General features: G+C 46.4%; 1 protein-coding gene across 2 annotated transcripts in view; it reads right to left on the bottom strand.

Annotated features, from left to right (window-relative positions):
• TTLL11 (tubulin tyrosine ligase like 11) overlaps positions 1–17,056 on the bottom strand; it is a 228,934-nt gene that overhangs the window by 38,708 nt on the left and 173,170 nt on the right. For both annotated transcript variants that reach the window (XM_027614537.2, XM_027614538.2), the window contains one exon: positions 5,979–6,230. In XM_027614537.2, coding sequence (XP_027470338.1) covers positions 5,979–6,230 — 252 coding nt within the window. The remainder of the gene's footprint in view (positions 1–5,978; positions 6,231–17,056) is intronic.

Raw genomic sequence — 17,056 nt, 5'->3', positions numbered from 1 at the left:
TATGTCAATCACAAGTCACCGGTGGCGGACTTCAAACGCATCAGCGCACAGTTATTGAGCCCCGGTAACAACATGTCAACGGACGGGAGAGCTTTTCACGTCACGTGCCATCCAGATGGCTATCTCTATTGGGTTCCACTGCAGACAATGCTCCAGCTTCTCCCAAGGTGTGCCGACAACCTGCACTGCTCATTTTCAAAGCTTCATTAGGAAGGGCCACCGTGTCCCCCTAATTATGATATCGGTGTCCTCTGGACTACCTGCTCCCCCACAGGACAGGAGCTCTGCCCGGCTTGCTCTGTGGGCTGATGGAGTATAAAAAGGGAAACCAAACTGACCACTGGTATATAGTTATTTTTTTCTGACAGGTAGAAAATAGAAGTGTCAAACCTTTAGCAGGAGCCGTAATTTACCAAAGAGAATTCTCTGTTTATCCCTGTTCCAAGGTAACTCATCCTCCCTAGGGATGCCTGCAAACACAGTTGGTTGCTCCATCTGGTGCCCAAACAGGGGAAGGGGGGATCCATGCTGGCTGCAGGAGACAGGAAACACCTTAAAAGAATTTTGATTCTGTAGGTATTTCTTGGGCACCCATCCATAGGCGAGGCCCTTTCCTGTCCATGGGCTCTCTGGATCTTTATAACCATCCTGTGATGGAAGTATTCTTAATCCCATTTCAATGACAGGTAAGCTGAGACTTAAGAAAAGGAACATGACTTGCCCAAGATCATGCAGCGGGGATTCACATCCAGTCCTTCCCTGGAGTTTTGGGGAGAAGTTGGGAGATGACCCAGCCCAGGGCCGTAGGAAGAACCCAGGACTCAAGGCATAGTCTCAGGTGGGGCCCCATAAGGCCAGAGCCTCCAGAGAGACCTATTGGGAAGCTCTGGGATATAGGGCTGGGGGAAGTCAACCAGGGTCACTTGGGGACAGAGTCTCCTAGGTTTGTCCCTATAGTCACCAGACATTCTCAATTGACCCAAACAGGGAGGGCCTCCTTGTTTGGAGGGTCAAGACTTCAGAATGAATTTTTCATCTATCCATCCACTCAATACAGATTGTATTTTGTGTTCACTATGCATAGATGGTACTCTGAGCCCAATGAGCGATGCAGGGCTGAATCCGTCTTGGATGCCACTCTCAGAGGGTGGAAGTGATCTCAGAGTCTGGGATAAAAATGTGAATTCTTGGTAGCTCTTAATCATTTGAACCATTTCCCCTTATGCCCTGGGATGAAATTCCTCAAATGACTAAGGAGTGGAGGGATAAATTCTTCAGTGGAAGAGAAGTCCAAGAAATATGGTAACAAGAGAAGCCAGGACAATTCTTACGCAAGGATAGGCTGGAAAGGTGTATGAGAAAAAAGAGCTCTGAGTCAAATGCACATGAATTTGAATCTTGACTTTGCTATGTGACCTTGAACAAGTCACTGAGGTTCTTTCCTTATTTGTACAATGAGGATGAGGCTACTCACCATTCAAAGCCATTTTAAGGACTAGTTCAGTGCCTGGCTCATACAGGGAAGTAGCAAATGACAGCTCCCAGCCTTCCTCCATGATGTAGAACCACTCTGAATAAATGTTTTTTGTTCTTTATTTTTTTCCCCAGAATCAAAGGAATTTGGGCACATATGATGGGAGATAATCACAAATCATTCAAGTTTATTAGGAGCCCAAGTATAGAAAGATCTGAAATTATCATCCCCATTTTCTCTCAACAACTACTGACATCTCATGGGAAATTTAGAAACAAACTTTCCCACTCTATAACATCCTATTTATACAATTTCTTTTGTGCTCATCCTTCTCTGTGAAAGAAAAGAAGCTTATTTTTCCTGGAGAATTTTCTATAAGGTGAAAGCTAACAAATGACCAATATTTGTTAATAAAAAAAACAACATAAAAAGGGGGGGGAAATGACAACTCTGGTTTATAACATATATATTTTTAAAGGCTATTGATATCCCAGGCATAGGCTCTCACACTATTGCTGGAAAGAGATCATCACAGAACAAGGGGATTTTCAAAGTCATGGAGGAGTTAATGACAGAGGGGGAGAGGAGGCCCTTTACACTTCTCTTCCAGAACATTCTAACACACCATGTTGCCTCTCAGAGCATAAAACCCCCCACAGCTACCCATTATGAAACATATTAATATCTCCCTGTGAGAAAAGGGAGTGGAAGGGGAAAAAAAGGAAAAAAGAGAAAAACCATTCTCTAATTTAAAAGGAGAGCAGGATCAGAAACCACAAAGGGCCCGAGCAGGGCTCTCCAAGTGGACTGGCCTCGCATGAAGCAGGAAGCAAATGCTCCAGGTGCAGAGAAACTGCCTCCATTTCCTCGAAATGAACCCGGTTTTGGCAAACGGTTTAATCTGCAGGCTGTGGAAATGGAAAATGCAGCACGTGCAGACTGATGTCTGATTCTGATGGAGGATACATTTGCAGAACGTGTTCTTAGTGAATTACATAGAATGCCCCCCAGATTAGTAATCCAATGGAAGGAAACTAGCAAAAATGCATTTCCCTCAAAGAAAGCTGTCAAACTGAAGAATCAGATAATTTCTATTTCTCAGAGAAAGAGAAGTCTCCACGCCCCAGGAATTATTATGACATAAAGAGAGAGAGAGACAGAGAGAAAAGAGGCGCTTAATTCATGGTAATATGTGCTACTATTATGTGCCTCCTGAGGAAACGACACGAAAAGCTGGTTCGATGAGTTAAGTCTAGACAAGGGAATGACAGTTCATTATTTCTCATTTCTTGGTAGAAAAGAAAAATAGAATGTGGCCAGACTATCATTAGCATAATTCACTCCTAAAACTGCTGATCTATGCAGAACATTATGAGAGATGGTCACTGAAAATAAATTCGGTCGGATGTTTATTTTGTTCCCTCCAGTTCTCTTTGAGGAACCGAGAGAAAGAGTGGGTCGTCCAGGTGAAAGCCAAGTTCAGCTTCTGCCGTGTGTGGGGGAGATCTGAGAGGAGTATATATCTAGCCAGCAAATATGTCTCTTGCGCAGTGCTCCAGAGAAGGGCACTTGGCTCGATTTAACATATGGCATAAATATTATTAATTCATAATGAAGGAAAATTTAAACCGAAATGGAAAGGAGAGAGAGAATGGTTGTTAGCAAGAGAAAACGCCTGCTGTTAAATTTAGCTGGCAAGACTGAACATACTTAGATAAATCTAAGCTCAGAGAATATCATCTTTTACGATTAAGTTGCTGTTGGGAATCTCTCGGTATATTTCAAAAGGAAAAATCTATTAACGGTTGTGCAACATTTTCTCCACTTCTTCCCACATCCTTAATTAGGCAGGACGTTGGCTGGGTGGGTGTGGAGGGAGGGGAGAGGGGCTCACTGTCCGAGTCCTCCTCTGGCCGCCTACTCCCCACCTGAAAACATTGTTCTCCTTGCTTGCGGTCGCCATGGTCACCATCACTTCCACGGACAGTGCTGGTGGCAGATTTGGAAGAATGCCTACAGGACCTAAGGGTCTTGAACCTCACAAAAATCTGTTTTACATGCAAATGTCCTTAATTATAGAGAAAAAAAAAAAGGATGGAAAGAATCATAAAGCCTATCACATACGGACAGATTTGTAGCGATGTTTTTGACATCATCCAGTTCCAGTCTGAGAGTGTTTTAGGAATCCCCTTTGCTAGGACCATTCTCAATTCTGTTTCTTCTAAAATCAGGTATGAACATAGCTGTCCTCTTAGTATGTCCCTCTCCTCTCACGCCAATGCTTACACATTGGTGGTCTCTATGGGTAGTCACACTTTGACTGAACCTATATGGTGTTTAAAAATTATTTTCTGAGGGGCGCCTGGGTGGCTCAGATGGTTAAGCGTCTGCCTTCAGTTCAGGTCATGATCCCAGGGTCCTGGGATCGAGTCCCGCATCGGGCTCCCTGCTCCTTGGGAGCCTGCTTCTCCCTCTGCCTCTCTCTCGGTCTTTCATGAATAAATAAATAAAATCTTTAAAAAAATTATTTTCTGAATCACCAACATCGATAGACATATATTGGGATTTTACATAAAAATCAGCATTTCTAGCTTCTCTTGAAAAATCAAAAGCTCTGGTGATACTCCCCCAGCACAGCCTTTCCTTTAGCCAGGGCTTGTGTTCTCATGCCTGCTGTACCCTGGGCCCCCTTCCTTCCAGATCCCACCTGCTGGCTTCTGCTTCCAGCCTACCCCTGGAGGCAACTGAGATTGTGATTCTTATGATACGTTATTTTTTTCAAATCTTCACCTACCCCCATCTCTTATGTTTCAGTAGAATTTTATTAGGAGTTAGAAGGAAGCATCTGACATCTCCCTTCTTCCTTCTTCCTGCCTGGAACTCGACCATGATGGCTGGATTTTGAGCAGCTATCTTGTGACTGTAAGGCAACCCTGAAGCTTGAAAAGCCCATGCTTAGGATGGATGAACAGGAAGACAGAAAGAAAGTGGGCTGTGATCACATTGTGGAGTCATTAACAAGCCCTAGGACCCCCATGCCAAACTTCCTATTATATGAGGGAAAATTAATCTCACTATTTTAAACCACTTACAGATGCGTATCTATTACTACGAGTCAGATGCAATTCCCAAACAAGTCAGAAGGTATCGGGTAGTATTCTCAGGGAAATAACATGTGTCTGTTGACTTTCTTGAGAATTCCCATTGCTTAATGGAAATAATAGTCACAAGACCCCCCACTTAACAAATAGCTCCTATCAAGTAGGCTCTGGGCCAGGTGCTTTAGGATGTATTACATCCCAACCTCGTAATAACCCTGATAGGCAGGAGAGATTATTCCCATGTTACAGACCAGGGAACGGTTTGAGATGTGGAGAAGAGGAGGGGTTTGCCCAAAGCTACACAGCTATTAAGTGTCATGCCTGGCTCTGAAGCCAGGCCCAAAGCCTGTGCTCTTTCCACTGGGCTTCCTTCCCCTGCCCCCCAAGCAAACGCAGAGCCCTTCTCCAAAGCACCATGCAAGTCCTAACTCGGGATTAGCAAGGATTCCTGCCGATTCTTCTGTGTACCATCCCATCAGGAACATCAGAGAGCCAGAGTTAGAAGTCATACAGTTCATTTGGAGAAAAGTGTATGACAAAATGTTTCCAATTTAGGGCTTCGAATTATTTGCTTTGGTGAATAAAACTATGAAGGATGTGACTTTAGGTGCAAAGGTCGAAATATTAAAACCAATGATGAGCGAAACAGCAGTGACAACGAATGCTGGCAGATAGTAGCTTCGAGGTGGGGGACACCCACTCCTGGCGTGTATGTGGCTTCCTCCCCATTTTATAGGATCACTGAGACTCAGAGATGTTCCCTAACTTGCCCAGGGGTTACACACCTAGTAAGTATTGCCCCAGATACTTATTCCTGTGTCACCCCAAAGTGCCCCGGGGAGTAGAGGCAAGTGAACGAATGATCATGGGTTATAGTGTAGGCTGTGGAGAAAACACGCTTGCTTTATCTCATGTCTTATGTTCAAAATTCACGCAAATTTTGTATTGTACTCAATGATATAATCATGTTATTTTTATATTAGGACAAATACATTAAATTATTTATCAACTGAATTATTTAACTTTTCTCTCCTGAAATGGACACTTGGGACAGATGTGCCTTGTTTCTTTGCCACATACCGCTGGGAGAACATCACCCCGGCTTAAGAGACACAAGGTCTGTCTGAGTCCAAGGGACGGCAATTTCTATGTGGTTTAAGGACCTCGTTCAAGGCAGCACCACATCGTGCTTTAATGCCGTCCCAACTGTCACATTCGTTAAATCACTCAGCAAACAGAAGTGGATGGTTCCAGCCACCGGAGCAATCTGACCCCAGTCGGGGCGCTGACCCAGCAGCACAGACAAGCTCTCCCAGGAGCAGTCAAGGGCGGGGGACCAGCCAGATGTAGGGCTGCACTGCACCCTGCCGGAATCCCAGGCCAGAGGGGCTGGTCTCACTGACCTTATGAAAGTCCGGAAGCCTGTTGGCCCCAGCTTCATTGTCCCCTTGATTCCCAGGAACCGGATAAACAAATTTGCCATTCTGTCCACCAGACGCAGGTAGTTGAACTGCTTGGCGTACTTGGGAAACACCTGCTTGAGGCAGATGGACGGCAGGTGGGCTTCGGGATTGCAGTTGCTGTCGGAGGTGTTGGCCGGCTCGCTGTCAGAAGGATCTTCCTTTGCGGCTAGTGGCTGCTTGAGCTGCTGAGACCTGAGGAACATAAGCAATTAGGGACACAACCAACCTGTGGAGTGGGCTTGACGGTAGGCAGAGCACCTTCCCTCACCTATTCTCCTTTCCCTACATTCACAGCAGCCTCAGGAGCTGTGAGCATTCTCACCATTTCTATCGTGCAGACCAGAAACTTGACCTCAGAGAAGCCAGCTCCCCAAGCTCACACAGCCAGTGTGTGGGAAGGCCAGAACTCGAACCCAGGACAGAGCCAGGACCAGAAGCTTACACTTGCTCTGTTCTCCCACCCTGGATCCCAAATCTGGACATATTCCTTTACCGCGCTCATGAGTCAAGAGAATACTCTATTACGGAGCAGCCTAGGTTTGATTTCAAACTCCTACTTGTGGGTAGTAATTGAATAATTAAGAAATATAAAAATCTCATTGAGGGCTGGCAAGAAACCAGAAGCACAGTTCAATGAACAATTTGCAAAGATACATCAGTTATCCAATTCTAGGAATAGGCATAATTACGTTTTCGGGCTTAACTATTTTCTTATTTGGAACATATGCAAAAAATATGATTATAGTGTTGTAATTCCTGAGTCTGGATATTTTATCATGAAATTACTCTGATATTCAAGAAAATTCCACAGCTGGTAACTATCACATATCCGCCTCTGGCCTGGAATATTCTTCTCACCTCCAGACCCACATATCCAAGTACCACCTGTTGCATCTTCAGGTTGGCCCCCAGCCACCCCAGACCGAAATGCCCATTTCCCTCACCCCAAATCTACATTCCCCCATCTCCTTGGACATCACCCCCACCTGCCAACTACCTAAGCAGGAAATGTCAGGATAAATGCCAGTCCTCCTCTCCCCCCTGCCTCTGCCACTGGTCCTAACTCCTCAGTATTTCTTTCTTTTTTTTTTTTTTTAAAGATTTTATTTATTTATTTGAGAGAGAGAGAGAGAGAGAGAGAGAATGAGAGATAGCATGAGAGGGAAGAGGGTCAGAGGGAGAAGCAGACTCCCCGCCGAGCAGGGAACCCGATGTGGGACTCAATCCCGGGACTCCAGGATCATGACCTGAGCCGAAGGCAGTCACTCAACCAACTGAGCCACCCAGGTGCCCTCCTCAGTATTTCTTGAAACCAGCTCTGCTCTCCCCTGCTGGGCCTTGTTGACTCTTTCCTAGACTATATCAACAGCCTCCGGCCTTTCCCATCCATAGACCCATAGACACTGTCACCGAGGCACCTCTTCTTTTTTTTCTTATTTTTAAAAAATCTTTTTATTATTTATTTATTTTTTAAAGATTTTTATTGTTATGTTAATCACCATACATTCCATCATTAGTTCTTGATGTAGTGTTCCATGATTCATTGTTTGTGCATAACACCCAGTGCTCCACGCAGAACGTGCCCTTTTTAATACCCATCACCAGGCTAACCCATCCCCCCACCCCCCTCCCCTCTAGAACCCTCAGTTTGTTTTTCAGAGTCCATCGTCTCTCATGGTTCGTCTCCCCCTCTGACTTACTCCCCTTCCTTCTTCCCCTCCTGCTATCTTCTTCTTTTTCTTTTTTCTTAACATATATTGCATTATTTGTTTCAGAAGTACAGATCTGATTCAACAGTCTTACACAATTCACAGCGCTCACCATAGCACATACCCTCCCCAATGTCTATCACCCAGCCACCCCATCCCTCCCACCCCCCACCACTCCAGCAACGCTCAGTTTGTTTTCTGAGATTAAGAATTCCTCATATCAGTGACGTCATATGATACATGTCTTTCTCTGATTGACTTATTATTTATTTTTTTTAGAGAGAGAGTGAGAGAATGCAAGCGGTGGGGGGAGAGGGAGAGGGAGAGAGAGAATCCCAAGCAGACTCCACGCTTAGCGCTCAACACGGAGCCTGATGCAGGGCTCGATCCCACGACCCTGATATTACAACCTGAGCTGAAGTCAAGAGTTGGACGCCCAATTGACTGAGCCACCCAGGCGCCCCTTGAGGCACCTCTTCTAAAGCAAACCTGGCTTGGCTGCCCCTTAGTACAACTCTTCACTGATTCCCGAGTGCCTACAATGAGGTTCATACTCTTCACTCTGGCACTCAAGGCCCCTCTCGATTTCTTCTCCAACCTCCTCATTTCCTATCGCTGCCCTAGACACACTATACCCTCAAAGGCCTTGGGCACCCCCTGCCACCCCTCCCTGCTGCCCATTGGTCTGGTCTGGACCAGAGACTTGGTGCCCACTGGACATCCAGCTCTCTTCCACAGCTGGTGCCTCTCTCTGCCCTTGCAGCTCATCTCACTTTCCCCTCTGCTGTGCCGCCCACAGCTGGTCTAGGAACTGGTGTGACCATTTCCATCCATAACCTGCGTCCATTCCTGAGACAGAACCCTGAGCACGTTGTACTTGGTCAGTAAATACTGCCCAACCGGCGAACTCCAGGAAAATTAGAACCATGTCACCTGGTATTGAGCTCAACACCAAGGTCAATTTCTACTTTTTTCTTTATTAAATGGCCTCATCCCCTGTGTGTGCTCCCACTTCCAAGCACGCCATCAGTCGCCAAGTCGGGCCATCTTGGTATCTTTGTACCTGCTTTCCTTGGCCTTTGAGGCCTTCCCCTGGCCCTGGCTGCCTGGCACATTTCTGTTCCACTTCCAGAACCAGCTCAGATGTCTCCTTGATCATGCTGATGACTCTCTTCCAGGTCCCACTCCTGTTTCTCAGACCTGCTCCCTGGTTCCTCTGCTCAAGCGGCACTGCGTTTGTCTAGACGCCAATCCCTCCCTCACACCTCATTCAACCCTAACTCATTCAACTCTAACTCATTCAACTCCAAATCTCATTCAGCTCGATTTCAACCTGGATCATTTAGGTGCTTGGGAAATGTTTCATTGAACTTGTTGAATTGGGAGTTTGCTTTTAATGGCAAGGCAGGCCTCAAATAAAACACCAAGGTTATGATATTTTGTACACCATAAGGTCTTCTAAATGGGGAAGAGGTTTGATAGAGAAACAGCAAGCTTGACAGCCCTGCCCTAATAGTCTTCTCTTCATTCTGGGTTAAGGAGTAAGCCTGTAAGGAAGAGAACCCCTTGTGTGAGTCAAGTCCTGTGAATTCTGTTCACAGTTCCTTTGAGGTGGGTCATGGCATGGGTTTCAAAGCAAGGACAGGCAGAGGAGAGAACCAGAGCAGCACGAAGGAAACCCTCCCCCACTTTTTACAATTTATTTACTTATTTATTTATTTGAGAGAGAGAGAGAGAGAGAGAGAGAGAGAGTCAGGGAGGGGCAGAGGGAGAGGGAGAGACAGAGACTCCCAAGCAGATTCCCCGCTGAGCGCAGAGCCTGACTACGTGGAGCTCAATCTCACAACCCTGAGATCATGACCTGAGCAGAAATCGAAGTCAGACGCTCAACTGACTGAGCCATCCAGGCACCCCAGGAAAACCCTTTGTAAAGTTCAGCCGTGTGTGGATGGTTCTGGGGAAACAAAGCCTCGCCTACCCAGGAGAGGCCTGATTCCTGGGGAGAAACACCTTTCCCAGGTGGGGTTGGGTGCGCTCTCCCTCCAGCTAAGCCGGTTGTATCATCATCTCCTTGAATTCAAGAACAGTAAATAAAATACAGGTGGTTACTTTTCAGACAAAATGAAATGTTTTCTCATGAAGGTTATAGGAAGACAGTTAAGAAAAGAGTAGCAGTGTTACTGGAGATTAGCTCTTAAATTACTGGGTAAGTGGCAATCACTGACTTTATAAGCACTCATTAAGTTTTTGTTAGAGGGAAGATTTGGAAATGTACAGTTTCCAAATCTGCTTCCAAATGTGCTCAGTGCCAATGAAGAGAGCTCAGAACTCTTCCCAATCAGTCGTCCCATCTTCATTGCCTCATCCGCTCTTCACACAGCCCTGTGAAGTGACTGTTATTTTTATGCCCCTGTTCCAGATGAAGAAACCGAGAGTCCCCGCGGTTTGCCACAGCTGAACCAGAATTATAAATCCGTCCTTCCAACCAGCTTTCCAGCTTGTCCGTTGCCATTCCATCGCTCGAAAGCATGGCATGATTCCCGGGGAGGGGGTCACAGAATCCAAAGTACTGTTATTTACATTGTGGGTTTTTTAAAATATTTTATTTATTTATTTGACACACAGAGAGAGAGAACACAAGCAGGGGGAATGGGAGAGGGAGAAGCAGACTCCCAGCTGAGCAGGGAGCCCGATGCAGGGCTCGATCCCAGGACCCTGGGATCACGACCTGAGCCGAAGGCAGACGCTTAACGAGTGAGCCACTCAGGAGCCCCTTATGTTGTGTTTTAAATAGTGTTTTTAGATTATAATAGTCATCCATGCTCTTTGTAGACATTTTGAGAAATGTATAAAAGAATCTAAATCGTTTGTAATCTACAGCTCAGGGATAAAACCACTGTGTTTTGGTTTCTTATCTATATTTGTAAAGTTAGGATCACATTACACGTAGCATAAATCCTTCTTTTTATGCTTTACGTGACATCACAAGTGTCTTCCCATGGCATTAAATATGTTTTCATGAGCAGAATTTCTCATGGATGTGTGATATTCGGTATTAAGCCCGAACCATAATTTAATCAGCTACCCCCTCAGTTGAGTGTCACCGTGGCCTGTCTTTGACTAAACAGGATGTGGTGGTCGGTCTTAGGCGATGTGTTCCCTCCCAGAAGCATAACGTGTCAGAGCAGGCAGAAGCCTTGGAGGTCATTCTGTCCAATGATGTCATCTATTTCTTCGTATGTGGTCTAATGTATACAACATAAAATTCACCATTTAACCCCTTTAAAGTATACATTTCAGTGGCATTTAGTACATTCACAGTGTTGTGTAACCATCACCTCTATCTAGTTCCAGAACATTTCCATGACAATGCCATTTCAGAGGAGAAACTTTAATTCCAGGCAGATAAGGCCACTAGCACCAGTGGGTCATTTAATTAGCAGATGGTCCAGGGTGGTGGTGGCCTCCGCTCGGGTTGCCCGGGTGATGGGGACCCCACCACCTCCAGGGGACCTCTCAGGCTGGGGAAGTTTTCCTAATGACGTGCATGTCAGAGGATATCTCCCACCAGTGTCCTCAGCCTGCACCCCGCCCTATGCCCAGAATCACGCAGAATGACTGTTTTTTCTCTTGAACGTGAGCCCTTCACATTTCCTTCAAGGGTTGCTGTGTTTACTGGCTGACTACCGTTTCTCTTCTGTCCTGAAACCCAATTAATAAGCTCAAGATGAAAAGGGGCTTCAAAGCCACAGATACCATTTTCAGGGACTCAAAACCACAAAATCAGTGGGGAGTGTTTTACTCAACTGAAAGAAGGCAGTAAAGATGTAGCTGATTTAGAAGACGAAATAAAACAATGAGAAATGGTATCTTTGCTTGAGCTAATTCCAATGATCACATCGAGATCCAAGTTATCGCAAATACTGTAAAATCTTGTTTTTATTTAATAGCATTTTAATGGAAACGTCGGGTTTATGAAATAAAAGTGACTGGTAAAGAAAACATAAATCAAACTTACTAGTCCTTTGGGGTAATTTTTTATTATTATTGAATTTGGTATATCCTTGACTCATTAAAATTCTGGAATGTTTTCTCTATTATCGTTTTTCAAATAAAATGGAATTCTTTGTTATTAAAACTCTTGTGAAAAACCACCTATCTCTATTTTGCCTGGAAAGCTTGCTATTTATCGGGGACTTACTATGTCAAGCATTGGACCAAGCAACTTACTGATATTATCTCAGTGTTTCTCATAACAATTCTATGAGGTAGGTAGAAACTCATGCCATTTTACAGATTAGAAACCCAAGATCTAGAGAACCTGAACACTTGCCCAACATCACAAGTCAGTGGTGGAATCAGAATTAATACTTAGGACTACACATTCCATACTTAGGCTCACTATATAGTTCTTGCGCTAGTAAGTCAAACCAAAAACTTTTTTTCCTTAGGCATACACTGTCTATATCCCAGAAATTAACAAAACAGGAAGGTCGATAAAGCAATGTCAGATTCCAGTTTCAGAGAAACTATGTGAATTCACTCAGAGAAATAATTTCCATTTTTAGTTAAGCACGGCTTCAATAATTTATATGTTCATGAACTATTTCCCAAGCACTTCCTTGTCCCACGGGCCTCGGATACATGGGTGAGGTGGACACAGTTCTTACCACCTGGAAGTATGTGACCAGGTAGGGGAAGACAAGACCCATCTGTAAACAGTGAGTGAGTCAGGTGAAGATGCCCAGGTGAGTATCCAGAGAAGGACCTAGAGTGTATGGAAAGAGCTCGGTTTGCTGGGTCCTGGTAGTATGTATGAGGGGAATGGGTAGGAATACGACCAGGAAGCTTCTGTGGATGTCTAGGTCTTATAGGATCTTGGATGTCAGACTGCTTGGATTTGGTAGTGTGGGAGATCAGAAGTGGTGGATCTGGGGGAGAGGAAGGGCAAAATCAGAAGTATGGTGAAGGTGAATGAGCCTGCCAGCATTAATCAAGGCAGGGGAGTGGATGATGTTAGGAGCTCCTAGAATATTCTGGGTCAATGGTTCTGAAAGCATATGCCCTGGACCAGCAGCATCAGCAACACCTGAGAACTTGTTGGGAATACAGATTCTTGGCCCCACCCCAGGCCCATGGACTCAGACACTGAGTGGGCTGGGCGTTCTGTTTAGCAAGCCCCATGGGTGATTCTGATGCGGGCTACCGTCTAAGAATCACTAGTCCGGGGGAAAGAAGGTGGATTTGGCAACTGCTGGACCATGGGGGACAGAAAGCAATAGAACACCCTGGATCATGTTCCAGGCAATCCGAGCAATCTGGGGCTTGGCAGGAGAGGCTGGTGGGCAGTGGTGCTGCACTGGCAAAAGGAGGTAGGCAGGGTCCTTTCCCCACCACGTGGCTGAGACCCGTCCCTGCAGTCACTTGGGATTTCAAATGCACATTGTCATTCCTGAAGAAACTGCTAACCGTGTACCAGAGAAGTGCCTTAAATTAGCCCAGCAGCTAATTTAAAGAGCTGGAGAATGAAGTCACTAAAAATAAGTGAAACTACCATGTGGCTCAGCTCTATCACTTGATGAATCTTGGCCATCATAGGGCCCCATTTACTTGATGGTGGCGCTATGCTATTAGAAAGGAAGACAAGAGACGATAGAATGAGTGAAGCATGTGTTTCCAAAATGATGAGGATAAGGACTCAGTGAGGGAACTTTTTCCGATGCTTCAGGCCCTGTGAGACCCATGCTGGGTCTATTCCTCCCTGCCCTCTCCGTGCAATGCTCCTCTGAGAACGCCTCTGGCCACTGCCCCCTCCCTCGATCACTTCCTTCCACAGCACGGTGTGACAGCGACAGCAACAAACACCATGGTGATGATACTGGCGGCATTTACTATGTGACAGGAACCGCAGTTGAAAAAAATTTAAACTTGATGAAATCCTGCCAAGGAGGTGTTATTGCTATTCCCATTTTACAGATGAGGAAACTGAGGTACGAAGACACAGACTAATCCTGGATAGAAACCCAGGATAGAAACCCAGCAGGCAAGTGCCAGAGAACTTGCTTCTAACCAGTGCACGATGCTCCTTCCATGCCCGAGGGGTTAGCTGGCCCTGAGCCCCTGAGAGTCAGGTAGGATACCTGTAACATCTCATTCGAGTCTGGCAATGACCCTATGATTTACAAACTATAAATGATGAGAAAAATTAACTTGAGAGAGGTTAACCTAAATTCCCAAGGCCACCCAGCTATTACATGGCTAAGGGTGACGATTTGACCCTGGATCTACTTGAGTTCAAAGCCCAGGTGCTCTCCACTCCATCATGCTACGACTCATTGTAGTTAGGCACCTTCTCTAAATGCATTTTTACCTCCAACAGTGGAGAGAAGTCTCTTACTTATGGGATGGGGTGAGGTTCACGAGAAAGAGTGGCTGGGAGGACAGCCAGCCTAAGCCTAGCACAAAATTGTTGCATTGCTTAGGATCAAAAACACAGCCTGCCTATGAAGCGTCCAAATGAATCTGCTTGGGGGCGGGGGGCTTATAGCTGACCTCAATGTGATGACCTGGGAGCAACCAGCACTTACCTGGATGGGGTTGTTCCCTTTTGACTGCCAAAGCACTCAATCCCTATTTCACCATTACAGGCTCCCACGAGTCACAGATGCACCTTGTTTGTCACGGGTACGAATTAACAAGGGCCCAGGGGCAACAGCAGCAGACTGGGTCTCGAGCTCCCGGAGCCACCAGACCGGGGGTCCTGCAGGACCAACTTCCCGCCAAGGCGATGAGTTAACCAAAGGACACACATGAGGACTTACTCTGGTGCCCCCATTCCCACAGACTCAGAACTCATGCTATTTCAGAGTTGGAAGGGCCTTCAAGGGTCATGGGGCTCAGCCCTCTCATTTTCCGGATGAAGGAACTGACAGCTCATTTTACAAAGGCCTTGCAATATGCTTCTTTTCGAACAGGGCCCTCTCTGCTCTGCCCCTCCGCACAGAGCCAGTGTCTAGTGTCCTTGCTCTCTTTGTCTTGGGCAGTTAAGAGCAAATGAAGTGCACCGTCACATGGGCCAGGGAGAGGGGGCTGCCCGGCAGCTTCTCTCCACGGGGCACCAGCCTGGTGGTCCCCTGGAATCCCAGCTCTGCACCCTCGAGCAGGGTGACCTCAAGCGAGTCATACAGCCTCAAAGCTTCAGTTTCCTCTTACAAAAAATGGGGAAAATAATGGCACCTAACCTATAGGGCTGATGCAATTACAGAGAAAGTGGATGCATCGTGCTTGGCACAGCGCCTCAATACCTGTTAGCCGCTGTGATTCTAATCACCAACATCTTTATCTCCCGTATGCCATCATCTCGAGAGGCTCACTGTCTAGTCACCAGGCTCGATGGGAGAGATCAGTGTACCCCTCTGGGAACTCCAGAGACTATGGGATTTCTGTAACCACTTTCTGACATTCTGCTCTCTCCGCAACTCATGTCACTAGACACTGGACCGTATTCCGGCTCTTCTGTCTGGGGAATCTTGCTGCTAGCTGCCCAGGGTCACACTGCACCTGCCTCTTGTCCCCACCCTAAAGAAATCCCCCAGATGAGTCTCCTCTTCTCAGACCTCATTGGATAAACGCCCCTAATCTGACACCTTGGTTCTCTATTGAGGATTGCTGATGTCACAAAATAATGCTCCAAACAATGTCACCAAATAGTTGCTGCTCCCCACATAAAGAAAAAGTTAAACCATGGAGTGAGCAGGGGCACTGGGGGTCCTGTCACCTCATTTTTCTTTTGAAATATACAGGAAAGTTGAGGCAGACCCTTGCTTGCGGGGAGGCATCAAGCAAGAGGTGGTGGCAAGGGCAGACCCAGTTCTCCTGACTTCCAGTTCAGAGCCTTTAAAAAAAAAAAAAGAAGAAGAAAACCAAAAACAAAAACACGGCCATGAAGGCTGAAATGTCAGAGTGGCCAAAATTCTGATTCTGCACGAAAAGCTTCAGACTCTCGAGGCCACTGTGGCAGGCGGGGAGGGGCAGGGAGAACAGGGAGGAGAATTGTTTTTGCCCAAAGGGCTGAGGAGTCCCCGCTTTAACCCCACCAGGTGGTTGACTGCTATCTTTCTATGGAAGATTGGGCCAGTGCTTAGCTTTTCACCGGGCCCAGAGACGGGTTCTTCCGTACGCGCCTTGCCTGCACCGGCTGCCAGGCGCCCCGCACAGAGCCTACCTCGTGAGCAGAGCGCTCGGGCCTGCTTTGCCAGCCTTGCCCTCCACCCTCCACGTTCCTCCCTCTCTTTGGAAACGTGCTTTCCCAAATTATCCACGGGAAAAACACTCACCCTTCAAATCTTGGACTTCGTTCATAGCGCCTTTTCCAAAAAGCTTTCCATGGCCTTTGGAGCTAGAATGAGCCATTCCTTTCTCTAAAACCTCCCGGATTCTGTACATGGTCCTCCTCAGCCTCATCCCGAGAGCTACTGAGAACTGCATCTCTCTCGGGCCCAAAGCTGAGCCCGCGGTCTGCATTACTCTTCCTCACGGATGTGATCACCATCATATGGAAATGGTTCTTGGTGCCACCGTCTCTCTGACACCTGGTTCTTTCTCTAGACTGCGAGTCCCGGGAGGGCAGGTGCTGTTCTCACTCCAGTACTCGTCTAACACAGGCCCTGGCACACAGTAGGTGCTCAGAATATCTGACAGGGAATACAGACGGGCATTGTTTCATTGAGTTCTCACAACAATCGATCATTCACTCCAGTTTACATCCGAGGACACTGAAGCTTTGAGAGGTTAAGTCAGCTGCTGGGGTGAGGAGACTGCGACTGGAGCCCCGTGGCCGGCCAGGGGATGCTGCCACACCCCTCCACTTCTGGTTGCCAGAATGCACCCTCCTTTCTCTTTGTCCCTCCCAGTGATGGGAAGATCCTGTCTGTCTTCAGGGAGAACAAAGATTTCCTAGTGGCAACGGCACGGCACTGTCTATGTGACAATTATAATCAGGGGTTGTATTAGCCTCTGTTTTACCACCTCCAAAATTAGCAGAAAAGGCCAACTTGAGCTTTCATTGTCTAGTTGTGCTAATGAAGGGATCCTTTTAATTACATACTCAGTGCCTTTCTGCAACACAAAGCGTTTTAGTGTTTAAACACAGTTCTGCACCAAAGTATAGGCCTGTGTGAACACAGACGAGAAGTGGGGGAAACCATGTGGAGAAGTTATCCTTTGCTTAGACTGTAATTCTTTTTGGCATTCAATTTCATCCAAAAGCAGTTCATTTTTTTTACGGTAATCCCTAATTCTCTTTTGTAT

The sequence above is a fragment of the Zalophus californianus genome, chromosome 13, assembly GCF_009762305.2.
Source record: "Zalophus californianus isolate mZalCal1 chromosome 13, mZalCal1.pri.v2, whole genome shotgun sequence".
NCBI lineage: Eukaryota > Metazoa > Chordata > Mammalia > Carnivora > Otariidae > Zalophus > Zalophus californianus.
Note: the sequence above shows the minus strand (reverse complement) of the source record. Positions and strands in the feature narration are given on the sequence as shown.